At 41.5% G+C, this 12,790-nt stretch overlaps 1 protein-coding gene across 1 annotated transcript in view; it reads right to left on the reverse strand.

Annotated features, from left to right (window-relative positions):
• WDR75 (WD repeat domain 75) overlaps positions 1 to 8,457 on the reverse strand; it is a 112,674-nt gene extending 104,217 nt beyond the window's left edge. The window contains exon 1 of the mRNA XM_073218534.1: positions 7,754 to 8,457. Within this exon, the coding sequence (XP_073074635.1) occupies positions 7,754 to 7,788 (35 nt within the window). The 5' untranslated portion in view covers positions 7,789 to 8,457. The remainder of the gene's footprint in view (positions 1 to 7,753) is intronic.
• Between the last annotated feature and the right edge of the window lie 4,333 nt (positions 8,458 to 12,790).

Raw genomic sequence — 12,790 nt, forward strand, 5'->3', positions numbered from 1 at the left:
CTTCAAAAAAATGTAGTCATATTGAATTCAATCACAAATGTTTTCACTTGGTAAAAACATGTTTTCTTTAGTCAAATAACTTCCTTAAATGTCCTCAATACATCAAATTATAGAAATGGATCAATTCCTTATTCTCTGACTTTGTTACATACAAGTTTTTTAAAAAGGCAAAAATACCATATCATTATTCTACCACCTTTGTTAAGGTGGCAGTCTCCAGAGTATTATATTTGGGTTTCTTCCTTTGTTTAAATCAATTAATATCTCATTTCAGTAAGGTGGTGAATTTTCCTTCTCAATTTTCATCAGTTTCAGAGAATTAAATGGACCAAAAGCTCCACAAGATTATGGCTCCATGAGGTTAGCAAGTGACTCAAACTTTGGAGAAGGCAAAATAGAAAAGAAATATTCCTAAGACAGCAAAACACATTTTTGTAGTTGTAATGAAATAAAAATTAAGACACCTTCCAACTTGGCTACTAGTTCCAGTATTTTTCTTACCAGGTAAACTCTCTACTGGCAAGCAGTTTAAGCAGTTATTTCATTTAGAACTGCCAGTTTCAGAACCATGATAGTCTTCAATTAAAACACACTTTAAAAAATATGTCATACCAGCACAGTTCTGTTATAGTCTTGAAGACAGATTTTAAATTACTATTTAACTGAGTACAATTTTACCCCAAGAAACAATTTATGAAAATAACATAAATCAGATGTGATATCAGTAATAAATATTGTGAATGAAGGATTTTAGAAAAGATAAGCTATTTTTAGAGAAGACAGAACAATTTACATTTCCAAACTTCAGTGCATAACATCCTTTAAATCACATCCAAGATGTTCAAACTATAAATATATGTACATCCCTGGTATTACAGCCAGAAAATATCTCTTGATAGCTATTTACTTCACATATATTTACTCATGTTTTTATATAAGACTGACTCTCTTTTTTAAATATCTCTTCACAATGTATTTATATAGTAATACAAAACTGCAACATATTCCTGGAACTATCCTAAATGTAACATGCCTGCTATTTTCAATTTCTGACTTCGCTATTTACAGAAAATAAATTACCCTTTCTGAATAATAATTTTAAAATGGTACATTATTAAGCCATTGTAATTTCTGATGAAATAGAAAAGTGAATATGGCCAGCCAGGGCATTTCAAGGCACCCTATCACTACCTTTAATATGTTCCCCACATCAATTTCACTGCTCTAATGTCCTTTTATCCAGACTCAGTGCCATTCTTAAATGAACATATATTCCTCATCATGTTGTGGCATTCCTAACATCTGCTCCAGGCTTACTGCAAAAATTGATGCCCAGTTCTTTAAAAATTTGTTACTGAAAAACTACATCTCTGGAGATTCTTTATAATGAAACAAAAATAATCTTTCTAATCTCTCAGGCATGATTGCCACCATAAATTTGTCAAGCAATAATGTAAGAGTAAAGTATTAAAAGTCATGGATCCTAGTAAAACTTTATTTCATGTCCATATCATTGCCTATTTCTTACCAAGAATTTTAAATAAGTACTAAAACAAAGTGTGTTTATAGGGAAAAAATTAATTATGTCACATTTATTATCATACAGATTGGTTAGGCAGTGAAAAGAGATTCCCTTAATTTATTTCAACTAATGGGAGCTTGTCCTAACGATGCAGGAATTGGACGAGAACCAGCTCTCAGGGCTGGCTGACCTCTCTCTCCATCAAGAGCTGAATTGGCTTTCTTAGTATTACTGTTCTCTCTCCTTCCTTTTCATCTTTGCTATGTGGTTTCTTCTGCTTAACTAGTTTTGGCTCCCTCATAACTTCAGTTTTTATACGACGTCAATGCACCAAGTCCCTAACAGCACCCTTTCAGTTGCTATGCTATTGCTAACAGACTCTGTTTTTTCCTGTTCAAATCCCCAACATGAAGACTTGACCTGTTCTCCTGTTTAGAGCAGAACAAGTCATAGTTGCTATTAAGCCAATCTACTGGTTGTATTTTTCTTACCATCAATTTTCACAGTCCACTTAACTATAGCAGGACATTGGCTCTGAAGGTACAAAAATGACCACAAGGTAAAAAGAACAGTGTGAAATGTGTTTTAGCTATGATAATTGAGTGTGTGTGAGAAAGTATTAATTGACACCCTTATGATGCCACATATAAATGCATTTACCTTGAATGACTCTTTTAATAAGGCATGCCACAACAAACCTGGTATAGTTATGAAGTCAAGTGAGTTTTTGCAATACTAATACAAATCATGCAAAACTACCTAGGAGAGGTGGAGCCAAGATGGCAGCCTGAGTAGAGCAGTGGAAATCTCCTCCAAAAACCACATATATATTTGAAAATACAACAAATACAACTCCTCCTCAAAGAGAGACCAGAAGACACAGGACAACAGCCAGACTACATCCACACCTGCGAGAACCCAGCACCTCACGAAGGGGGTAAGATACAAGCTGCGGCCCAGCGGGACCCGAGTGCCCCTCACCCCAGCTCCTGGTGGGAGGAGAGGAGTCGGAGCAGGGAGGAGAGGGAGCTCAGGACCGCTAAATACCCAGACCTAGCCATCCGCACCAGAGCGCAGACACACTGCGTGCATGGGGTGCTGGACACTAGGGAAACAGACTGTAAGACCTGTGAGCGGGTCCCCACAGCCAGCGCCCCTGGGACAAAGAAAAGCGAGTGCTTTTTGAAAGTCTTAAAGGGACAGGGAACCCACAGCTGAACGGAAGTGTCCTGGGACACTTATCCCAGTAGATGGGAATCCCGGGGAACTCCAGCGCCCTAACCCCCTGGGCAGCAGTGCAGCTCGGAGGACCCTCACGGAGATAAACAGCCCCCAGGCCTATTCCCCTCTGATGCGGCTCCGCCACATTGAAGCAGCAGCCCAACACAGGCCACACCCACAGCAAACTTGGAGCTAAACCTCACAGCAGCCAGGCAAGAATCAGAAGCCCTGTCTGCGTGCAGCTGCCCAGCACAAGCTGCTAGAGGTCGCTGTTCTCCCAGGAGAGGAAGGCCCCAAACCAACAAGAAGGGACGTTCTCCCAGCCGTCACTCGCGCCAGCTCCGCAAACTATCTCAATCGCCATGAAAAGGCAGAATTTGAGACAGACCAAAATCACAGAGACACGCCCTGAGAGGCAGACAGACCTAACCAGTCTTCCTGAAAAAGAATTCAAAATAAAACTCATAACCATGCTAATGGAGCTGCAGAGAAATATATAAAAGCTAAGGGATGACATCTGGAGGGAGATTACAGAAATGAAACAAACTCTGGAAGGATTTATAAGCAGAATGGGTAAAATGCAAGAGGCCATTGACAGAACAGAAACCAGAGAACAGGAACGCATAGAAGCTGATGCAGAGAGATAAAAGGATCTCCAGGAATGAAATAATATTAAGAGAACTGTGTGACCAATCCAAAAGGAACAATATCTGCATTATAGGGGTAGCAGAAGAAGAGAGAAAAAAAGAGACAGAAAGTGTCTTTGAAGAAATAATTGCTGAAAACTTCCCCAAACTGGGGGAGGAAATAATCGATCAGACCACGGAAGTACACAGAACTCCCAACAGAAGGGACCCAAGGAGGACAACACCAAGACACATAATAATTAAAATGGCAAAGATCAAGGATAGGACAGAGTATTAAAGGCAGCCAGAGAGAGAAAAAAGGTCAACTACAAAGGAAAATCCATCAGGCTATCATCAGACTTCTCAACAGAAACCTTACAGGCCAGAAGAGAATGGCATGACATATTTAATGCAATGAAACAGAAGGGCCTTGAACCAAGGATACTGTATCCAGCACGATTATCATTTAAATAGGAAGGAGGGATTAAACAATTCTGAGGCAAGCAAAAGTTGAGGGAATTTACCTCCCCCAAACCACCTCTACAGGGTATTTTGGAGGGACTGTTCTAGAGGGGAGCACTCCTAAAAAGAGGACAGAAGAAAACACCAAACATATGAAGAATGGAGGAGGAGGAATAAAAAGGGAGAGATATAATCATCAGACTGTGTTTACAATAGCTCAATGAGCGAGTTAAGTTAGACAGTAAGGTAGTAAAGAAGCTAACCTTGAACCTTTGGTAACCACGAATCTAAAGCTTGCAATGGCAATAAGCCCATATCATTCAATAATCACCATAAATGTAAATGGACTGAATGCACCAATCAAAAGACACAGAGTAATAGAATGGATAAAAAAAGCAAGATCCATCTATATGCTGCTTACAAGAGACTCACCTCAAACCCAAAGACACGCACAGACTTAAAGTCAAGGGATGGAAAAAGATATTTCATGCAAACAACAGGGAGAAAAAAGCAAGTGTTGAAATACTAGTATCAGACAAAATAGACTTCAAAACAAAGGAAGTAACGAGATAAAGAAGGACATTACATAATGATAAAGGGCTCAGTCCAACAAGAGGATATAACCATTATAAACATATATGCACCCAATACAGGAGCACCAAAATATGTGAAACAAATATTAAAAGAATTAAAGAAGGAAACAGAATGCAATGCATGAGGCACTGAACAACACACTAGAACAGATGGATGTAATAGACATTTATAGAACTCTACATCCAAAAGCAACAGGATACACATTCTTCTCAAGTACACATGGAACATTTTCCAGAATAGACCACATACTAGGCCACAAAAAGAGCCTCAGTAAATTAAAAAAGACTGAAATCCTACCAACCAACTTTTCAGACCATAAAGGTATAAAACTAGAACTAAATTGTACAAAGAAAGCAAAAGGCTCACAAACACATGGAGGCTTAACAACATGATCCTAAATAATCATTGGATCAACGACCAAATTAAAATGGAGATCCAGCAATATATGGAAACAAATGACAACAACACAAAGCCCCAACTTCTGTGGGATGCAGGAAAAGCAGTCTTGAGAGGAAAGTATATAGCATTCCAGGCATATTTCAAGAGGAAGAACAATCCCAAATGAATAGTCTAACTTCACAATTATCAAAATTGGAAAAATAAGAACAAATGAGGCCTAAGGTCAGCAGAAGTAGGGACATAATAAAGATCAGAGAAGAAATAAATAAAATTGAGAAGAATAAAACAATAGAAAAAAATCAGTGAAACCAAGAGTGGTTCTTCGAGAAAATAAACAAAATAGATAAGCCTCTAGCCAGACTTATTAAGAGGAAAAGAGAGTCAACACACATCAACAGCATTAGAAATAAGAAAGGAAAAGTCATGACAGACCCCACAGAAATACAAAGAATTATTAGAGAATACTATGAAAACCTATATGCTAAGAAGCTGGGAAACCTAGGAGAAATGTACAACTTCCTAGAAAAATACAACCTTCCAAGACTGACCCAGAAAGAAACAAAATCTAAACAGACCAATTACCAGCAATGAAATTGAAGCAGTAATAAAAAAACTACCAAATAACAAAACCCCCGGGCCAGATGGATTTACCTCAGAATTTTATCAGACATACAGAGAAGACATAATACCCATTCTCCTTAAAGTTTTCCAAAGAATAGAAGAGCATGGAATACTCCCAAACTCATTCTATGAAGCCAACATCACCCTAATACCAAAACCAGGCAAAGACCCCCACCAAAAAAGAAAACTACAGACCAATATCCCTGAGGAACGTAGATGCAAAAATACTCAACAAAATATTAGCAAACCGAATTCAAAAATACATCAAAAGGATCATACACCATGACCAAGTGGTATTCAGCCCAGGGATGCAAGGATGGTACAACATTCGAAAATCCATCAACATCATCCACCACATCAACAAAAAGAAGGACAAAAACCACATGATCATCTCCATAGATGCTGAAAAAGCATTCGACAAAATTCAACATCCATTCATGATAAAAACTCTCAGCAAAATGGGAATAGAGGGCAACAACCTCAACATAATAAAGGCCATATATGATAAACCCACAGGTAACATCATACTGAACCGCGAGAGGCTGAAAGCTTTTCCTCTGAGATTGGGAACAAGACAGGGATGCCCACTCTCCCCACTGTTATTCAACATAGTACTGGAGGTCATGGCCATGGCAATTAGACAAAACAAAGAAATACAAGGAATCCAGATTGGTAAAGAAGAAGTCAAACTGTCACTATTTGCAGATGACATGATATTGTACATAAAAAACCCTAAAGACTCCACTCCAAAACTACTAGAACTAATATCGGAATTCAGCAAAGTTGCAGGATACAAAATTAACACACAGAAATCTGTGGCTTTCCTATACACTAACAATGAACTAATAGAGAAATCAGGGAAACAATTCCATTCACAATAGCATCAAAAAAAAAAAAAACCTAGGAAGAAACCTAACCAAGGAAGGCAGTATAACACTGAGAATACAAGCAGTGATTCTACAGCATCTTACCACACTGATGGACAGTGACTGTCAAGGGGTATGTGGTGGGGACTTGATAAAGAGGGGAGTCAAGTAACCATGATGTTGCTCATGCAATTGTAGATTAATGATACCAAAATTTAAAAAATAAATTAAGAAAAAAAGAACAGATGGACCTAACAGACATCTACAGAAACCTACACCCAAAAGCAGCATGATACACATTCTTCTCAAGTGCACAAGGAACATTTTCCAGAATAGACCACATACTAGGCCACAAAAAGAGCCTCAGTAAATTGAAAAAGATTGAAATCCTACCAACCAACTTCCCAGATCAGAAAGGTGTAAAACTAGAAATAAATTGTACAAAGAAAACAAAAAGGCTCACAAACACTTGGAGGCTTAACAACATGCTCCTAAATAATCAATGGATCAATGACCAAATTAAAACAGAGATCAAGCGATATATGGACAAATGACAACAACAGCACAAAGCAAGGCAGTTCTAAGAGGAAAGTATATAGCAATTCAGGCCTATTTAAAGAGGGAAGAACAATCCCAAATGAATAGTATAAAATCACAATTATTGAAACTGGTATAAGTACAACAAATGAGGCCCAAAGTCAGCAGAAGGAGGGACACAGTAAAGATCAGAGAAGAAATAATGACAGAAAGACAGGGACTTTTAAATACAAGAAAACGCACTGTCAATTCGCAGACCAAAGTAAAGAAACTTCATTACCAAATAAAAAATACGGGAGGTACCTCATGAAAAAAACCTTTAATTCTAAAGGCGCTGTCTCCGGGAGGCCTCTCCCCCGCCGCCCCGCCGCGGGTCACACTTGAACTTCAGCTCGCCCGGCCCTCGCCCTCGAGGCCCCCGACAAAAAAATCCACACACGGCAAAATGCCCACCGGCCTCCCCGTCTGCGCGGCCCGGCCCGTCTCCTCCGCCTGCGGCCCCGGGAGGCGGTAGCAGGTCGGCAGCGCAGCCCCAGGCCGGGCGGAGAGCAGCCGCCCTCACCACCGGTCGCGGAGGGAGGAGCAGAGGCTGCGGCGAGCCCCTCTTCCCGATGCCCCGGCGAACTTCGCTGGCCGCTCGGACGGCCGCTCTCGGCGCACTTGCTCCACCTTCCTCCCTTCCCGGGCAGCCCCTCCGGCAGAGCGCGCCGACTCCCGACCCGCGACCCCCGGCCGGGCCCAGCGAGCCCAACACCCGCGTCGGCCGCTTCCCGGCCCCATGGGCGACGCACTGCCTGCCGAGCAACTTGCACGGCCGCCCCCTCGTCCAGCTCCACCGCCACCTCAGGCGGAGGCAGGGATCCCCGCGCCCCGTCCGGGCCCGACCGTGCCCCGAGGCCACGTACCTTCCGGCCCGCTGAGCTGTCGCTGTCGCCTTCATCCCTTAAGTAAGGCCCACTCTTGACCAACCACCGTAGATCTGCGGTAGCGTGAGCTGCTGCGCGCCCGTGCTCTCGATGGCCTTGGCGATACGGTCGGCGTGGGACAGGTTGCCCCCACGCGCTGCGGAGGGACGAACTGTTCTTGGGCGACTGCCCCTCAGCGACCGCCGAGGCCGAAGGCAGGCACGCGGCGGCATCGGGGTTCCTAGTTGCGCCGCCCGACGGCGCCAGGCTGGAGGTGGCAGAGCTGGACTGGCTCAAGTCCGGCCGGGCGGCGGCTCCAAGTCTGAGTCGATCGCCGCCCTCCGCCCACCGCGGAAGAGCCGAGAAGGGGCGAAAGCCGCGCCGGGGGCCCAGCGGGCGCGAAAAGGAGATCAGAGGTTGGGGAGCGAGGTCGGTGCCGCCAGGGCAAGCGCGCCGGGAGGAAGGCGCAGCCGAGCACAGCGCAGCTCCAACATCTGGTCTACGCCGGGCCGCTCCTGCGGACAGGCCCAGCAAACCGAAGCACGGAGGGAGCCACTGGAACTCCCTCTCGCTACGGCCCTCGCAGCTCTGACTGCTGAATAGGAAGGCGGCAGCGCCTGCAGTTACTACGCAGCCGCCGGACTAACATATTCTGCGAGCGCTCCCGACGACTGCCTGCTCCGCGGCGCCGCTCGGTCATTGGCCTTGAGGGACGTTTATGGGGGCGAGATTCCGCACGCTTATTGGCTTCTAGGGCCGTCAGTCGAAGGGGACCAGCCATTGGGCGCGTTCGCAGAATCCGTTAGTCCGGGGCCTGAGCAATAGTTGCAGGCGACGCCGCAGCCGTATTGAGCAGTCAGTAGCTCGCGAGCGCCCTCGGGAAAGGGCAATCCAACGGTTCCTTCCGTGCTACGGTCCACCGGCCCTGTCCGCAGGAGCGGCCGCCGCATCCGGCCCGCCATCCCGTCCGCACAGAGAGCGGCTGCTGTTTTGTTCTTCAGTTTTGCCTGGTTGTTATACTCCACAAATGAGGGAAATCATTTAGTACTTGTCTTTCTCCACCTGGCTTATTTCACTGAGCGTAGTACCCTGTAGCTCCATTCATGTTGTTGCAAATGGTAGGACTTGTTTTCTTCTTATGGCTAAATAGTATTCCATTGTGTATATGTGCCATCTCTTCTTTATCCATTCATCTACTGATGGACACCTAAGTTGCTTTCATATTTTGGCTACTGTAAATATTGCTGCAATAAACATAAGTATGCATATGTCTTTTTGAATCTGAGATCTTGTTTTCTTTGGGTAAATTCCTAGGAGTGGAAATCCTAGGTGTGGAGTGATTTCAGATTTTATCCCAGACATTATGTTAAGAGATCCTGGGTTCTGTTAAAATCCTTAAAGACTTGGACATGCTAATTCTGCTCAATTTCTTCTATGTTTTATATGAAGCTATGTTTTATGTGCACAGCTCAGAGGTAGGCTTAGTATTTCATGATTTAAGGATCATTCTTTCCAGCTTCTTACTCTGTAATACTCTGCATTCTTAGACTTCATTGGCTTTCCTTCTTGGTTTTCTGGTTAGAAAGCCCATGCTTTTTCCTCCCACTTTGTTGCAAACTTTTCCACAATAGGCTGGTATTGGATTAAAGTCGTAAGGGCAAAGAGTATGTGGGGCCAGCCTTGCCATCCTGCCTGTCACCACCATTAATATTGCTGCTGAATAAATGTAACTTCATTATTGGAAGTTACATCATCTAGGGTGGAGTCAGGAGAATCAGAGCTGTATCTCTCAGGGGCCTCCACTTCCAGATGGGGTGTAAGAAAGGGAGGGGTGCTCTTCTGGTTCATTTTATATTTTGTTTAGGATTTTTAGCTATACTGAGTGGGAGAGATATGATAGAGTGTTCTGATTCTGTTTCAACAGGAACTGAAAGTCTCTAGGCTAACTCTTTTACAGGATCATTGATTCCTGTACCTAAGAGACTGAGGAGGGACAAAGATTGAAGCTTGAAGCCCTGTTAGCAGTCTCCTGAAATAGTGCAGTTAAGAGAGAGAGAGGTGGCTTACACTAGGGTAGTAAGAGTGATGAGTAATGTTTGAAGCCTGAATACATTTTGAAGGTACAAGTAATGTTTTCTGATGGATCAAATGTTTTCTGATGGTATGTAAGAGAATAGGAAACAAGGTGACTGCAGTGATTAGAACTGAGATCTTGAATATTAGGATTACCATGTAAAATGATGAAAAGACTAAAGAAAAAGAGATTCAGGAGGTGGAGACTATTAGGAACTAGGTGTGATCTTCAAAGGCATCAAGTGGAGATGTTGAGTCGGTAGTTGGATATCCTGTTGGAAGCCAGCGGAGGTCTCTGCAGGAGATAGAAGTTTGGGAGTCACTGGCATGTAGATGATATGGAGGACAAATGAGACTGGCTGAGATCATCAGTGGAATCAGTGTAGAGAGAAAATAGCAGAGGTCCAAGAACTGAGGCTGAGGCACTTTAATATTTAGACATCAGGAACATGAAAGGGAAACCAGCAAATGATTGGCCAGCATTAAGAGCAAAACCAGAATATGGTTCATTGAAAGCCAAGTGAAAAAGTTTCAAGGAGATAGAACTGATCTTTTTGGCAACTATGACAGAATGGTTAAATAACAGGAAGACAAAGAATTGAACATTGTACTTATAATTTGGAAATCATTGGAGGCCTTGATAAGAGCAGTTTTGGTAGAGTGATAGGAATGAAAATCTGATTTGAGTAGGTTCAAGAGAGAATAGAGGAGTGAAATTGGAGATGTTAAGGACTCTTTAAGAGTTTTTCTATACGGAGAAAGGAAGAAAAATGGTGTGATACTGGAGAGGAAGTGAGGTCAAGAGATGGGCTTTTTTTATTTCTAAGGTAGAGACATTACAGCAGATAGTAGGCTCATAGAAAGGACAAGGGAGAAAGAAAAACTGACAATGCAAGAAACTAAGGAAAGAATTGCTGGAGTAATTACTTAAATAGGTAAGTGAGGATGAAATGTAGTGTAAAAGTATTAAGAGCACAGATAGTTCAACCATAGAGAGGAGATAAATAAAGAGGCAGGTAGATGGGGAGATGTAATTATGGGAGGTTTTGGAATTTTTCTTTTACTTGCTTTGTGTTGTTTCAGTGAAACAGCAAATAAAATGATCAACTGAGATAAAAATAGAGTTGTTGGAAGTTTGGGGAGAGAGGAGAAGATATGAAATAATCATTTAGGGCACGGTTTAGCCAACTATGGCCTATTGTCCAAATGTAGCCTGATGTCTCTTGAAAATAAAGTTTTATTGGAACACAACTATGTCTACTTGTTATTGTCTTTGGCTGCTTTTGCACTACAGTTTTAGTGTTGGATAGTTGTGACAGAGATTGCTTATCACGAAAAGCCCAAAATATATGTTCTCTGGCCCTTTTTAGAAGTATGCTGACTATTGGTTTACAAGACAGGAAGAGAGAATGCAGGGTGTCTGTGAAGCCTGGAAACATACATAATATTTTATTTTTCACAGATTGGAGCCAAAAGTCAGTTGGGAAGTATCCCTGCAAAAGAAAACTTTTGTTATACTGGAAATTTTTTTTCTTAGATTTTCAAATGACATCTCAAAATTTAAAAATTCTAATTGAATTCTCAGATCTCAGTGTGAGAAATTAGGAAATAGAAAATATATTTAATAAGGGAAATATATTTCAATAGGACATAATTTTACAAAGCTGAAGAAATTCCACATTTTAATGACAATGTGCAAAATAAGCTCTTAAGTAGACTCTTAAGCCCTACCCACATAAAAATCAATTTATACAAAGCACTATACTTTAAGCACCTGGCATTTATAAATATTTTATGGCAGTTTTATCTCCATGGGTTATTCTGCTATTCCTACTGGCTTCTTAGTAAATCACCTTACTATATATAAACAAATAATTAAGCTTAGCTACACATAGGAACCACTTGGGGTACTTTGGAATATAAGGAAAACCTGGTCCTGGCCCCAAGGTTCTGATGTAATTAGTCTTCAATGTCATCTGGGCATCAGGTTCTTTTTTTTTCCCACCCTATATTATGGTGAAATGCACATAAAATAAAGTTTCTATTTAGTACATTCACAATGTGGTGCAGCCACCATTCTAACTATCTAGTTCAAGAACATTTCATCACCTTAAAAGGAAACCCTTTACCAATAAGCTGTGACCTGCAATCAATCCCCCTGCCCCTGCCACCACCAATTGCCAGTATAGAGAAATAGAACTGGTTTTTGTGTTTTGATCTTGTATCCTGCAACTTTGCTGAATTCATTTGTTAGTTCTAATAGTTGTTTGTTGTGTGTTGTTTAGGATTTTTTATACATGAGATCATGTCATCTCTGAATAGATATTTACTTCTTTTCCAATTTGGATGCTTTTTTTCTTTTTCTTGCAAGATTGATCTGGATAGAATTTCAAAGAAAGTGCTGAATAGCAGTCGTGATAGCAGGCATCCTTGTTTTATTCCTGATCTTTGCAGATAAGTTTTCACTCTTTCAGTATTGAGTATGACGTTAGCTGTGGGTTACTGCCCTTTATCATGTTGAGGAAATACCTTTCTAATCTAGTTTGCTTAGTGTTTTAATCATAAAGAATGTTGAGGGGTTTTTTTTGATGACTTTTCTGTTTTAATTGAGATGATTGTGTGGGGTTTTCCTCTCATTCTATTAATGTGGTGTAGTGCATTCATTAATTTTCATGTTTTAGAAAACCTTATGTTAAAAGCCTGTTTACCTCAATACATTTTACCTAATATATCATGTCTGACTTTCAACAAAAAGTTGCAAGTCACCTAAAAGCCAAAAAATATTGTGAAGAAACAGAGGAAGCATTAGAACCACAATCAGGTATGGCACAGATGTTGGAATTATCAGACTGGAAATTAAAAAACAACTATGATTAATATGCTAAGGATCCTAATGGAAAAAGTGGATAACATGCAAGAATATAAAGGCACTGTAAGCAAGGAGATTCTGTCTTAAGAAAGAAT

This window comes from Manis javanica, chromosome 12 (genome assembly GCF_040802235.1).
Source record: "Manis javanica isolate MJ-LG chromosome 12, MJ_LKY, whole genome shotgun sequence".
NCBI classification, from domain to species: domain Eukaryota; kingdom Metazoa; phylum Chordata; class Mammalia; order Pholidota; family Manidae; genus Manis; species Manis javanica.